Below are 15,948 nucleotides of genomic sequence, written 5' to 3'. Positions count from 1 at the left end.
GCCCCACAAAAATACAAAAGAAAAAGTTTAGAGGTTTAAAATGTAGCCAAGGCGTGCCAAAAAGAGGATAAGGTGTTGTGGATTGGCAGGGTGACAATGGAATCTCACACGCACGCTTTGCTTAAATTTGTTTATTACTACAGAAATTAAAAAACTATACAATATAATATATAAATATTTTGGATCAAACACAGATCAGTGATATTAAAATTGTCTCTAGCTTCCTAAGTCAAAACCTTGACCCTGTCGAAAATGCCAAGCATGCTCGTCCATGACAGTATCCCTTTCCGAACTTTGCCACGTGGCAGGCTTGCCGGCACAGGTGCCGGCTCTAGATGGTAGGTGATGTAATATATTCATGTATGTACATAAACTATATCATCATATAAAAGTATTTGTATGAAAAATTGATAAAACCAAACCAACTATATGAGATGACTAAAGTTTTGATTTTCGATCAATTACGACTAAAGTTTCGATTTTTGATCAATTTTTCATAAAGTATTGTCTGTTTTAGTTCTAAAATCACTATTGGCAAAACTAACCGAAATAATGACGACACGTTTTACAATAAAAATTAAGTAGAGGGACATTTATAGAGCAACATCCACCACCTCTATTTTTCCCAGTATGAAATTTTACAAGTCCTTAAAACCTCTTGTGAATCCCTCTTTACACTAAATTGAAAAACTAATAACATCGAAGCGTAACTTTGAGTAGTTAGTTTCAATTCTTCAATCAACAAAACCAAAGTGTTCAATTCGGAGCCAAATTTCCCCCCAACCCGGATCAAACCGAACTAATTACACTCCTAATAATAATAATGTAATGCAAGTTAAATGTTAATTTGTATGATTTGAAAATACCACCTAAAAAGGAATTTTAAGTAGGTAACCATAAAGGAGACATGAAGGGACGGCATGGTTGAGTGAGTGAGACATATTTTACTATTTCCATCAGCTGGTTGTTACAGCTTAGAAAGAGACTGTTGCTTACTTCACCGCCTTATCTATCTCTTTCTTTTTCTTTTTCTTCTTCTTCTTCCTTCATCTAGAGAGAGAAAGTTAACAGAGAAATCCAGAGAGAGATGGGAAATTGCCAGGCTGTTGATGCTGCAGCACTAGTGATACAACATCCAAGTGGGAGGTTAGAGAGGATGTATTGGTCGATAAGCGCTAGCGAGGTGATGAAAATGAACCCAGGTCACTACGTATCTCTAATTATTCCATTGCCTAACTCAGGTGAAGAAAATACAGATGACAGGACTGTACGATTCACTCGTGTTAAGCTTCTTCGGCCTAGTGACACTCTTGTTCTTGGTCGGGCTTACAGACTCGTCACATCCCAAGGTTTGTTTTTTTGTTTTGCTCTCATCAACCACTATATACTGGAGGAATATATTTTTGTTGATAGTCTTGCTTTTTAAGTAGCGTGTGTTTTCAAGTTGTGAATTTTTGAGTTTTTTTTTTTTTTCTCGGGTTATAGAGGTTATGAAGGTGTTGCGAGCGAAGAAGTATGCGAAGATGAAGAAGAGCCTTTCAGAATCAGATGACAAGTCGGAGACAGGTCGAGAGAAGCAGAGTTCAAGTTGTGAGGCAGAAGACAAAAAGCCCGAATTGGAGAAAACCAGCCAGGTAAACTCTCTTCAGCCAGTAAACCAATACCTACCAAGAATTTTCTCTCTTCCTTATGTATCGATAAATACATACATATATATATATATATATATAGCTCTACGCATACATATCATTGAGGTTACAGTTTTTGTGCTCAGTGTGAACTTCGAATTCTCTATGTCAAAAAATACAAGTTACATTTGACTAAACAGAGACGTCAAATCAAGCAAAGCATTTGCATATCAATGAAAACATGTTTATATCAGATACAGTAACAAAACAAGATTATGCATATTAGTGTTTTATAATGTTTGACTCGTGATCATACACCCTAAAGACAAAAGATGCTGAGTAAACTAGAGAATGAGAGCAGATGATTGAAATTATGTTGCCTTCGGAAATGGAGTCAAATGAGATTCATAAGTTAAAGAAATACACAAAAATGTTTCAGTTTTCAAACAAATAAACTGACTGAGGTCATGACTACTAATCTTGTACTCACCTGAAAATTGCAGGCAATGAGTCATGAAAGACATCGGCAGAGGCCAGGATCCACAAATATTGCTGCAGCAAGGCCAAAAACATGGCGCCCTTCCTTACAAAGCATCTCTGAGGGTGTAAGCTAATGGCCGTTCTGGTCGTAATTTCCATTTGCAGATGCTTTTCATAAATGAACCTTTTAAACCTGGGAACATAAAAATGGTAAATCCATGAAAGTTGCTATCGAGATTTCAGTGCCATTGTCACTCACAGTTCTAGTGTTTAAACCACTGTTAGTAGTAATACCGCTCTGTATAGCATAAGAAAGCAATGAATTTGACATTTTTCTCATTACCCAGATCTGAAATTAGAATTTACACTTTGCCTTCAAGCTTTTCAATGTTCATGGTCATAAATGAAAGATTTAGGAATGGTTACTTGGGCGGTTCTGAGTTCCAAATTTCCCAATTCTGATCAACATCATTTTGTGCCCATAATAGAGATGCCTGAGCAATGGATTCGGGATTTTTCTCATTACCCAGATTCGAAATTAGAATTTGTATTTTTCATATAAGCTTTACAATGTTCATGGTCATAAATGAAATATTTAGGGATGATCACTTGGGCAGCTTTGAGTTCCAAATTTCCCAGTCTTGATCAACATAATTTTGTGCCCATAATAGAGATGCCCGAGCAGCCAACGGGGCTCCAGGAAGTTTCTTCTCCTTGAGTGCAACCAACATATCTGTGAAAGGCTCCACCAATAATGTCCCAGGTCCTCCGTACTCTTTGTGCAGAAATTCACCAAAAATCTGATTTCCACACGAGAAGCAAATTATTGGGAGAAATCCAGAACAAATTAGATAAGATTTCAGATCTACTATCATTGGTTCAAAGCATAACGTACGAGTCCACATCCAGGACATTTCAAACAATCGGACCTAACATGCAAAAAAAAGATAAAAACAACTTGATGAAAGCTGTCTCGATAGCACTGTCTGCTCTATGGTAAGGTCAGATATTTTTTTTTTCAGGAGTCAATCATTGAATTATTTTCAGGTAAAGAGCAAGCAAGGTTTTTTAAAAAAGAAAGAAGAAAGAAAAGAAACAGAAGTTCATTTTCCATAAAAATTGTAATCTGTACTGTGAAATACAATAATTGAAATTGGGAGAAATAATCAAGTTAGGAGGATTAAGATAATTAAATTATACAGAACAAATATGATGTGTTGTAACTAGACACCACCAAGCTTTAGGAAATGACTATCAGTGTCCATTATCCTTGGTAGACCATGTAAAATACCCACACAAAAAAAAAGATCACACGATTTGTGCTGCAAAAGGAAGATGTAAAGTCACCTGTTTTATCCTTATCATTGGTCTGACCAAAATAGAATAAGTGTCTATTCACATACTAAATTCCTTTTATTTAATTAATCCACTCATACAATTCCATGACCATTAAATTGATAACCCATTTTTGTATATGATCAGATATCTCTTCCATATTCAGTTACTCAAGCAGATCAATTCCATCAAAGGATTCTGATGCAGGCGTGATTTAAAAATAATATTTTTATTTTTATTATTTTGGACTAATATTTTTTTTTCTTTGGGATAAATTTCGGACTAATAGTTGATTAGGAATATTTTGATTTGAGTATGGAATTTAAATCATGCCTGCATCAGATACTAATTAAACCCAGTAACACAAGCCATGACCGACTGTTCTTTTACTTTCTGAAAGGAAATGTGTCTATCTATATTAATAAAGCCATCTAGATTATATCACTGGTAGTGACTGGAAGGCGAATATTCTGGGGCCATTATAATACCACATCCATCCTCTTAGTTCATAATGAAAGGATTGGTATTTCTCATCTGGATACCATTTGTATATCGTTTTAATTCTTTCAAACAAAAGATCTGCACATTGCCACCTGATTTCCTCCTCAACAATCCCCGATCACCCATAAAAAATAAAAAAATAGATTAAACAAAAAAGTGCTGATTTTCTGTCTTCCAAAATCTATGCTTCGACTATTAAATCTGTTTTAAATATCGAATAAGTAAATAATTAGAAGTTTCTTACCTCATGAGGCATCAATATGAAATTGAATATCTAATTCTTAATTCATTTTTAATAAGTTGAGACGTGCTTGCTAATTATAATTTTCTAATGGCTGCCTCATCTTTGAATAGGTCTGAATTGGTATGTATAATTCTTAATTAATGAGCCGGTATGTACATGTAGTAAGCTGACTTTTATGATACCAGCACATGTAATTTGTTATCTAATGATGAAGTTATTACGTGGTCTTGGATAGAACTCAATCCCAAAAGCTAGCTCAAGAGGTGATGGCCTGAATTGGTACGTATATGTAGCATGCTCATTCAGTAGCACCTGAGGGGTGCTGGCCACGGACACGCACCCTACCCATCCTTGTCACTTCGAGTCTGATACCATGTTACAGGGTCTTGGGTAGAAATCACCCCAAAAACTAGCTATTAAAGTGAGGGTGCCCTCATGCTTATATACTTAATATAACTTTAGTTTTAATCGATGTGGGACTTCGTTTCACATGATAGGTGGAGGTGTTTGTTCTTGAGCCTGACCACGATGTTCTTGAGTCTGATGACGAAGACAACGAAAGCGATGTTCTTGAATCGGATGGCAATGGCCACTATCTTCCTTAGTTCATCGATGTTCTTGAGTCCGACTCCAACGACCACGACGATGTTATTGAGTTTGTCGAAGATGACGACGTCGGCAATCTTGTTGAATAGGATGGCGATGTCCACTGTTTTCCTGTGTTCAACAGCCTTGACTCCAACAATGATCTTTTCGACTCCCGAAATCAATACTCCCGGCATTCTCAATGCAAATAAAGTTGCAGGACAGAGCATTTTGCATTAGTTTCATGACAACAGGTTCTGGTATTTGTACACAGAAGGTCAGCGAATTAGGAAAAGCATGGCTAATTCTATTCAGCGACACAGAACAAAAGGGCTACTGTGTTACATAAGAAAAAGAGATTGGGGAAGCAGTTGGTTTTGATTGATCATCATTAAACGAGGATTTGTAAGTGGGGGAGTCACGAGCTTGTCTTGATATTTCTGATTGATTATGGACCCTCGCAAGGACGTGAGATTTGTAAGTGGGGGAGTTTGAAACGACCCCGTCCTACATTGGAAGTTTGCATGGGTATCTTGGGCATATAAAGCACTACAAACTTGTGCCTAAGCTTTTGGGTCATGTTGGTAAACCGACAAGTTACTTGGGCCAGTAGGTAGTGGGGCATTATAAATGATATCAGAGCTGAAGTACTTGGGGATGGGTAGATGCGTCTCCCTAGCTTGCACGTCATAGGTACTGCTGAGTGAGCACGATGTTAGGTTTCAACACACTCAGAAATGATAAATAAGCAATCATAGACACAAATGAGACAAATATTTACGTGGTTTGGCCCAATGCCTACGTCCACGGGGAGAGAAATGAGAATGCATTATAAACTGTGTAACAATACAAAAACAGAGGAGGAGGAGCTCACTTTCTCAACTCAACTCACAGATACACTCTTAATAATTCTGATTTTCAATTCAGCTCATAGCTCTTCCCAATTTATACAAAAACGAGAGAGCTGCTTGCCAACAACTAACTACCATTACCAACCTCTGCTTGCCAGTAACCAACTACCAAAGTTAATAACACAGCCTCCCTAGGTTGGAAAGAAAATCTATAGCCCAAACTTTGCAGCCTCCATTCTTGACTCATGGTGTAGATACTCAACAATTCTTCCCCTCCATACCCATGGGGAGTAGGATCCTTACTGAGAGTCTATCCCAGCAATGTCCTTGCATAAAGCACCTTGATGTTCGGTATCATTGGATACGCGAAGTGATGTCTCGAGACCACCTTTGTAAGCATGTTGACTGGATTCCTATCTGTGTGGATCTTGACCAATTCCAATAACAGCTTCTCCATCACTTCGCGTATCCAATGATACCAAACATCAATGTGTTTTGTGCGAGAATGGTACATAGAATTCTTGCTCAGGTCTATGGCACTCTGGTTGTCACAATGTATCGTGAACTTCTCTTGCTTTAGTCCCAATTCTGAGCTGAGCAAGAATTCTCTGGTTGTCACAATAAATGCTTCAACCACAACATCTCTTTCCCAGCTTCTACTGCAGCAATATACTCTGCCTCGATTGTGGATAAAGCAACACACTTTTACAGCTTGGACTGCCAAGACACAGCTCCCCCTGCAAAAGTATATAGAAATTCTGATGTAGATTTTTTACCATCAAGATCACCTACTATATTTGAATCTGTATAACCTTCCAAGATTGGTTTTGCTTCTCCAAAGCATAGACACATTTTAGATGTACCCTTAAGGTACCTCGGAATCCACTTGACTGCTTCCCAATGCTCTTTTCCCGGATTGGAAAGAAATCTACTTACAACTCCAACAGCATGAGCAATATCTGGTCGGGTGGACACCATTGCATACATCAAACACCCTACAGCGGATGAGTAGGGAATTCTCTCCATCTCTTCTCTTTCTTTTGTAGAAGAGGGACAAGAACTCTTGCTTAGCTTGAAATGATTAGCCAGCGAAGTACTGACTGGCTTGGCATCTTTCATGTTGAACTTTTCAAGCACCCGTTCAACATACTTCTCCTATGATAACCACAACTTTGTTTTCTTGTCACGCATAATTTTCATACCCAAGATTTGTTGTGCAAGGCCTAGGTCCTTCATATCAAAGGACTGTGATAACTCCTTCTTTAGTGATTTGATTGTTGTTGCATCCTATCCAACAATTAGCCTGTCATCAACATAGAGCAGGAGTATGATGAAGTTTCCAATAGGAAATTTCCTGACATATACACACTAGTCTGCAGTAGTTCTCTTGTACTCATGACCCACCATGAATGAGTCAAACTTCTTATACCACTGTCTTGGCACTTGTTTGAGGCCGTAGAGACTCTTCTTCAATCTGCATACTGAGTTTTCTTTCCCTTTTACTTCAAAGCCTTCTAGTTGCTCCATGTAAATTTCTTTCTCTAAATTATCATGGAGAAATGTCGTCTTCATATCCATTTGTTCAAGCTCCAAATTCGAACTGGCCGCTAGTCCCAAAACTACTCGAATGGATGTCATTTTCACAACTGGCGAGAAAATTTCATCAAAATCAATACCTTTTTTCTGCCCAAAACCTTGGATAACCAATCGAGCCTTATACTTGACCAGCTTTCTGCTGCCATCTTTCTTTAACTTGAACACCCATTTGTTCTTCAATGCTTTTTGACCCTAGGGAAGTTTTACCAAATCATAAGTTTGATTTTTCTACAAGGATTACAACTCTTCTTGCATAACTTGCTACCAGTTACTCTTCTCCTTATGATTCTGAGTTTCTTGAAAACTTTCTGGCTCCCCCTCATCAATAAGCAAAATATACTCAGAAGCAGGGTATTTTGATGGCAGCTTAGGCTCTCTTGTTGATCTTCGTAACTGTAGACCAACAGTCTCTGGCGGAAGGGGTTATGGCTCCCCCTGCTCAACGCCATTTTCTTCCGGATCATCTTTTCGAAATCCATCTTGCAACTTTACATCATTGACTGCATGCTGCGGTAGCTCTTTTTCATCAGTGGCATGCTGTGATGATGCGGGATTCGGAACAATTTCTGAAACATCATCAACTTTGGGTTTGACTGGTTGCCCAATGTCTTTTAAGGTCTGGCCTTCTTGAAACACCACATCTCGGCTTCGAATGACCTTCTTGTTTTTCAAATCCCACAATCTGTATCCAAATTCTTCATCTTCATAGCCAATAAAAATACATGGAGTAGCTTTATCATCCAGCTTCTGCTGTGCTCCTTAGATACATGTGCAAATGCTTTGCACCCGAACACTCTCAAGTGAGAGTAAAAAATCTCCTTTCCAGACCACACTTTTTCTGGAATCTCAAAATTCAGTGGAACTGATGGCGATCTGTTGACCAAATAGCAAGCAACACGAGCAGCTTCTCCCCAAAATGACTTCGGCAAGTTTGCCATTTTAAGCATACATTTGACCTTCTCCACAATGGTCCAGTTCATTCTCGGCTACACCATTGTGTTGTGGGGTTCTAGGAACAGTTTTCTCATGCCGGATGCCACGAGTAGCACAGTAGGCTTCAAACTCCTTTGACGTGTACTCACCTCCATTGTCTGTTCGGAGACACTTCAACTTCTTTCCGGTCTCCCTTTCCACCATAACATGGAATATCTGAAAATGCTAGAACACCTCAGCTTTGGTCTTTAGGATATAAACCCATACCTTCCGTGATGTGTCACCAATAAACGTTAGGAAGTATTTTCTGTCACCCAAAGATTCTACTTCTATGGGACCGCATACATCAAAGTATACTCTACTCAACAACTCTGATTGTCTTTTGGATGATGAGTGGAAATCGACTCTATGATGCTTCCTAAACAAGCAGTTGTCACAAGGATACAATTTCGCATCTTTGGCAAAGGGAATAAGAGACTTCTTTGCCAGAATCTGTAACTGTTAAAATTTACCATCACCTACCACACACTCACCTACTACACTCACCTACCACCACCATTCACTACACCTACATCTATATAAGGAACCATTTGTAATAGCATCAATAACATCAATATATACATTATTCTATTTCTTTATACATTAAATTTCTACATGGTATCAGAGCAAGGTTAAGAATCTAAGTAATTTCGCTTCACCGGCGGGCGGCAACCTCGCCTTGGCCGCCCGCCGGACCTCAGCCTATTCCGCTGATAAAATCAACAAAGATCTGTGCAACTGTAGCCCTCTGTTATGGTCAGGAGCGCTTCCTCACGATGGTTAGATTAACTGGGTTTGCCACGCTCACTGTAGCGATGCCGGCACTACGATACCAGGTGAACTTCGCCTGTCGGAGACCACCTAGACAACCAAAAACACACAACACTCAGACAACACAAACACGAGGCCCACGGCTCTCTCCCTCAACCAACTCCAATTTTCCGCACTTCTACCTTGAGAGACTTGAGGTACCTGACAGCTTCATCAAGAACAGCAACAGTGTTCATTTGGTTGGCACCGGGAACAATTCCTCTAAGTGTCTTCACCATCTTCCTCATTTTCTTACGCTTCCTTTCACTGTTACAGCTGCCAGCGGACTTCTGTAAAGAAGGCAACCTGCTCTTTTTGGGTTTTGAACCGTAACTAGAGCAAGAATCCGAGGAATCGCTTTCATAATTTCCACAACCTGATCTCTCTCTCTCTCTCTCATCCAACGCCATGGCTGAATTGTTGATCGGAAACAAGAATATGAATCTCTCTCTTAAACTCAAGCTCTTCACTGCTATTCTAATAGGGCTGTGTTTCAGTGTCTCCATAGCTGAGCTTGAGAGGTTCGAACACCCTGCAAAAGCTGATGGGTCTCTTAGCGTTTTGGTGGTTGGTGACTGGGAAAGAAAAGGAAATTACAACCAATCTCAAGTTGCTCTTCAGATGGGCAAAACAGGAGAAAAGTCGGACATAGATTTCATCATTTCCACCGGTGATAACTTTTACGAAGATGGATTGACTGGTAGATGATCCAGCAAACAGCTTTTCTCTCTCTCACTTTACTTTTTCCCACCCACCAAAACCTAATCATCCTGCTGGCCATGTATCTTCTTCTTTCCACACACTCCTGTTCCTCACTCCACTTTCTTTTCTTTTTTTTATATATATTTCTTTTAATCCATCTTTTGAAAAGAAACCGCACTCACCCCACGTGCCCCCAGCTACTTCCCTTCAAAAAAAAAAAAAAAAAAAAAACACCCAACCCAATTTCCAATTTGCACAACCAACCATATTTTATTCATCTCAGGTATCAATCCTGATCCCAATTTTACACGAAAAAAAAATAAAATAAAATAAAATAAATAAATAAATAAAAAAAAAAAAAAACCACAAACAAACAGAACCCACACAAACCAACCACACCCATAGTGGGATTTTTCTTCTCTACTCTGCTGCAGGTCTCTTCTTCTTGCCTCCGTCTTGGACAGTCCTTGCCGGTGTTGCCTCCGTGCTTCCTAGACCACCAAGCAAGTTTCCTACTCCCTGCTCCTCCACTGCAGCATATGGCGGCCCTCCAAATCGGAACATCACGGTGGCCTTCCGCTTCAGCTCCTTGTTTTCTGTCTTTAGCACACTTATCTCTGCTCGCGCATCCTTATACATGCGTTGGAGCAGAGCCAGCTGGGAGTTTAACTGTTGCACCTCATTTGTCCTGCTCTGCAGCCGGTGCGACAAGTTTGTGACCGCAGTCATGGTTTCCACACATGACTTCAGAGTATACTGATTGGCCTCAATATCAGTTTGCACCGCCATTTTTTGCTCCACCGACGGCATCGGAAAGTTCAACGGAGCAAAACCAGAGGTGTTTGGTTGAGGTTCACTAGCCACCGCACCAGTTATTTCTCTTGTGGACTCGTTCAGTTCTGGAAAGAGCGTGAGCAGACCACGGGAAGAGGAGGCCATGTTCTGGGTAGCTAGACGGGAAGAAGAGGCCATGTTGCTGAGCGTTTCAGAGACGGGTTGGTTACAGAATGTTTCAGACTGCAAAGGTTCAGAGGTTTCAGACTGGTTTGTTATGCTTCCCAGCCTCAGCCTCCGCTTCGATTTATAAAGACCCTGACGAAGCGGCAGACACGCGCATCATGCGCCGCTCGACGCTCGCCGACAACATGGGCGCGCCTTTTGATGGCACGTCTTTTGATGGCACGCCTTTTGATGAATTGGGCACGCCTTTTGATGGTACGCCTTTTGACAGCTTGGGCACACCTTTTGAGGGTGCGACTTTTTAAGGGTCCGACAAGACTCTGTAAACTGTCCCGACATTGATTCCGGTTAGCTCCTTTATGGGTCCGACAAGACTCTGTAAACTGTCCCGACATTGATTCCGGTTAGTTTCTACAAGGGTCCGACAAGACTCTGTAAACTGTCCCGACATTGATTCCGGTTAGTTTCTACAAGGGTCCAGCAAGACTCTGTAAACTGTCACAACAACTGTCACAACATTGTCTGCTACAACAGTCCGACATGACCCCATAAACTGTCTTCTACATCGGTCTGACACCGCCATCCAGTGTCCTCTACACCGTTATGACACCACCATACAGTGTCCTCTACAACGTTATGACACCCCCATACAGTGTCCTCTACAACGTTATGACACCACCATCCAGTGTCTTCACCAATGGTCTGACACGACCATACAGTGTCTCCTATCCTCTTTTATTTTTATGTATTTTCTTGTTTTGTTACTCTCTCCAAACTCAAGTTGGTTAGTTCCTATCCTCCTTGAGTTTGCGGGGGGCTGTTAAAATTTACCATCACCTACCACACACTCACCTACTACACTCACCTACCACCACCATTCACTACACCTACATCTATATAAGGAACCATTTGTAATAGCATCAATAACATCAATATATACATTATTCTATTTCTTTATACATTAAATTTCTACAGCAACCCTTTCTCACTCATATGACCCAGCCTTTTGTGCCACAAATTTGGTGATGCCTCATCTTCTACCGCGTTGAGGCTATCTGAAATCACATTCACATGAGTCTTGTACAACATACCAATTGCTTATCCTCTGGCTACCACCAGAGATCCCTTCTTCAATTTTCACATGCCTTTGCCGAAGTAGTTTTCATAGCCTTGTCAATCTAAGGCTATCCCTGAAATAAGATTTAGGCGTAAATCGGGAACATGCCTGACATCTTTCAACACGATCGTGCACCCAACTTTGGTTTGGATTCGAACATCACCGATTCCAATAATCTTCGAAAAACTGGAGTTGCCCATCTTCACTGTACCAAAATCTCCAGCTTGGTATGTACTGAAGAACTCCTTTCGGGGTGTGACGTGGTAGGAAGCTGTTGTATCTACCACCCACTCGATGTCGTTGTCTAACATATGGAGACATTCTTTTTCTTCAACAGAGAATAATGCAATATCCTCTGAGACAGTAACTGCAGTGTTCCTATCTTCGGTCTTTGACTGTCTATTGCCTTGTTTTTGTTCTTCCTTCAAGGCATAGAAATATTTCTTTATGTGACCGTCCAGGCCACAATGGTAACACTTGAACCTTGACCGGCTCATACCTTCTTTGGACTTCCCTCTGTCTTGAGATCTCCCCTTGCTGCATCCTCTACTTGTGCTTCTTCCCCTGCCTCTGCCTCTACTTTTATTTTCTGTGACGAGGGCATGGAATTGATTTCCACCCATGTCTTTCTTCCTTGCCTCTTCACTAAATAAAGCATCGGTGACCATGTTCGTGGTCAGTCTTCCTTCAGGTGAAGAGTTGCTGAGGGACACCACCAACGTCTCCCAACTATCTGGCAAGGAGTTGAGCAACAATAGGGCCTACATCTTATCATCCAGCTCTATTTTGACAGTTGCTAGTTGGTTTACCAGATTTTGGAACTCACTAGTGTGTTCTGCAATAGAGACACCGCCTTTCAGCTTCAAATTTATGAGCCTTCTCATCAGGACAACTTTATTCCGAACAGTCTTTGACTGGTACATGCCTTCTAATTTTGTCCAATGAGCATAGGCATCAGTCTCTTGGGTGACATGGTGCAAGACACTATGATCGATCCATTGTCTAATCTGACCAATGGCCTTTCGATTCTTCCGCTTCTAGTCTACATCCTTCTCTGCAGCTGGCTTAACTTCATTAAGCTCAATGGAATCAAACAAATCTCGGCAATACAGGACATCCTCCATTCTGGGCTTCCAAATTGCATAGTTGGAAGGATTTTAGCTTGATCAAGGATCCTGAAGTCGATATTGATTCCTCCATCAATAATTATCTCTATGGAGAAATGATCTCTCTTTTGAAAAAATCAAACTCCGCCGTTGAGTTCAGACTAGTCAAAGTAGCTCAAAAAACACTTCGGATTGTCAAAATAAAACTGCAAATTTTTCAAATTTGATTTGCAAAATTTGATCGTATGGATGTGTTCGGAATATTCCAAATAGTTGGAAAGCATAATTGAATCGTCAAAAACGGACTCAGAATGGCTCAGATTAAGCCAAAACGGGTTGAACGGTTCAAATTGACAGAATCTGGAGCAGTTGAGAAGCACCAAATAATTCCTCCAGATCGGCCGACTTCAGCGGCTCGACTCCGGCTCAGCTTGGCTAGGATGACATCAGCGATCGACGGTAAGATGGCGTCACTCCAGTGACCGTCACTGGTAGGATGACGTCAACGTCTGGTTTGTGCAAGTGTGGCGCATGCTTGCGCGTGAGATCACGCGTCTTCTTCCTTTGGAAGCGCATGCGACACGTGGGAGAGTGGGAGCGCGTGAGAACGGCGTCACCAGGCGTGTGTGGCGCGTGCGGCTTCGCCCAAGCTACTTTTTCAACATGGTTTTCACCCCTGTGCTTGTCTCGTCGAGAACTTCAACCTGGTGTGATCAAAAGTGGATTTCGGCCACTTTGAATTATGGGCAATTTTTCAGAACACACCCTGTTTTCGAAAAAAAAATACCCAACGATGCTCTGATACCACTTTGTTAGGTTTCAACACACTTAGGAATGATAAATAAGCAATCATAGACACAAATGAGACAAATATTTACATGGTTTGGCCCAATGCCTACATCCATGGGAAGAGAAATGAGAATGCACTATAAATTGTGTAACAATACAAAAACAGAGAAGGATGAGCTCACTCTCTCAACTCAACTCACAGATACACTCTCCACAACTCTGATTTTCAATTCAGCTCACAGCTCTTCCCAATTTATAAACAAACGGGATAGCTACTTGCCAACAACCAACTATCATTGCCAACCTCTGCTTGCCAACAACCAACTACCAAAGTTAATAACACAGCCTCCCTAGGTTGGAAAGAAAATATGTAGCCCAAACTCTGCAGCCTCCATTCTTGACTCATGGTGTGGATACTCAACACACGATGGGCGTGAGGGAGCATGTAAAGAGAAGTCCCACATTGCTGCCCAAGTACTAAAATAATGTCAATCCCACATCCCGTCTCACTCTGAACCATCGCTGACCTCCACTGCGAATCACTTTGAACCTTAGCAAAACTAGTTTCCAGCAATACTTTCATAAAAAAAAATAATAATAAAACGGCTGAACGTCGCCGTGTCGAAGTCCCACATAGCCCAAGTACTAAAATAATGTCAAGCACATAAGCGATCATTGCTAAATGTTGTCACGTCTTAGTCTGAACCATCGCTGATCTCCACCTCGAATCACTCTGAACCTTAGCAAAACTAGTTTCTAGCAATACTTTTATAAAAAAAAAAATAATAATAAAATGGCTTAACGTCACTGTGTCAAAGTCCCACATCGCCCAAGTACTAAAATAATGTCAAGCTTATAAGCGACCATCGCTAAATGCTGCCACGTCTCAGTCTGAACCATCGCTGACCTCCACCGCGAATCACTCTGAACCTTAGCAAAACTAGTTTCCAGCAATACTTTCATAATAATAATAATAATAAATAAATAAAAGAATAAGAAATGCAGAATCACTCTGAACCTTAGCAAAACTAGTTTCCAACAATACTTTCATTAAAAAAACATATAAAATAATAAATAAATAAATAAAAGAATAAGAAATGCACAAAGTAGGGATCCAACTTCAATGCTACACTAGTAGTGTCAAGAGAATCATATTCTCTGTAAGACATTTTATCAAGCACATCACGTTCAAATTCCTCTGCAATAGCTTATCTGCCTCATTAATAATTAAATTAGCAAGTGAAAAAAAAATTCTAATGAAAAAATCTCCCTTCTAGTTTTTTTATGCTCTACTACATGAAATTTTTTTTATAAATCATTCAACTTTAGTCCAAATAAATGATGACACAGGAGTTAAAAAAAGCTAATTTCATTGAGTCCGGATTTGCTAAAGTTGAAGAACTCAACTTCACGGTCAAGTTGATCCGTTATCAGACAAACTTGGACTCAGTTGGGTGATCTAAACTGTTCAACTTATTCAACTAAATAAGAAAATTATCGACGCAAAAACTCAAATTATCCAACATCAATTATCCTACATGCTTTTAAAAATGAACTGTCCATTTCTTATAATGTATACATATGATTTGACATCTAATCAACCTAATTTTTTGCTTTTATATTTTTCTCAGACTGTCATTGAACTAGGTACCCGGAATGAGATTTTCAAATTTACCAAATCCGAACTCAATTTCATCTTAGATTGGCAATAGAGTTAATCTTTTATAGTGATTGTTTTGGGTCAAACCAAATTCCAAGAACAAGTAAATGAATTCAGAAAAAAAAAAAAAAAAAAAACACAAAACCGAATTACCTCAGCGCAAACGTTTACGACGATTTGGAGATCATCCCCAAATGTGTCCTTGTCCTTGTATAGCTTCTTCAGTAGCTCATCCCTGAATTTCTGCGTTTCCTGTAACACCACATAATACACACCAACATTGAGATTATATTCACATAAACATGTAAACTTTGTGAGTTGCTTTCTAGAGAGAGAGAGAGAGAGAGAGAGTCACAGAGATTGCGAATTCGGGGATTGGATCAGGGTAGACGTATTTCTGAGGTGGTGTGGCCCTGAGAAGGTTCGAGAAGGTCTTTGAAGGGACGAGTTTCGAAGAGACAGAAGCTGTTGAAGAAGGATGGTGTAGGATAGCGCAGGAGGTGCGTAGGATACAGCCATTAGAGCTTGGAATTTTGGCGGGAATTGAAGGGAGAGTGAGAGAGGAAGTGTAGAGTGCCATACAGTGGTCTTCGCTGCTGTATACAGTGTGGT

At 40.3% G+C, this 15,948-nt stretch overlaps 2 protein-coding genes across 2 annotated transcripts; one reads left to right on the top strand and one right to left on the bottom strand.

The window, feature by feature from the left end:
• Window positions 1–402: 402 nt before the first annotated feature.
• On the top strand, window positions 403–2,447 carry LOC114295460 (uncharacterized). The gene is made up of 3 exons (XM_028239696.2): window positions 403–1,349; window positions 1,486–1,634; window positions 2,132–2,447. Exons 1-3 carry the CDS (start codon window positions 1,088–1,090, stop codon window positions 2,240–2,242), a joined length of 522 nt encoding a protein of 173 aa, XP_028095497.1. The 5' UTR covers window positions 403–1,087; the 3' UTR covers window positions 2,243–2,447.
• On the bottom strand, window positions 2,175–15,948 carry LOC114295459 (protein PLASTID REDOX INSENSITIVE 2, chloroplastic). Its single transcript, XM_028239695.2, has 3 exons — window positions 15,692–15,948; window positions 15,490–15,588; window positions 2,175–2,908 (listed from the first exon to the last, which is right to left on the bottom strand). Exons 1-3 carry the CDS (start codon window positions 15,914–15,916, stop codon window positions 2,714–2,716), a joined length of 519 nt encoding a protein of 172 aa, XP_028095496.2. The 5' UTR covers window positions 15,917–15,948; the 3' UTR covers window positions 2,175–2,713.

This window comes from Camellia sinensis, chromosome 10 (assembly GCF_055761805.1).
Source record: "Camellia sinensis isolate YWXY chromosome 10, ASM5576180v1, whole genome shotgun sequence".
NCBI lineage: Eukaryota > Viridiplantae > Streptophyta > Magnoliopsida > Ericales > Theaceae > Camellia > Camellia sinensis.
This window is presented reverse-complemented; position numbering and strand designations above follow the sequence as displayed.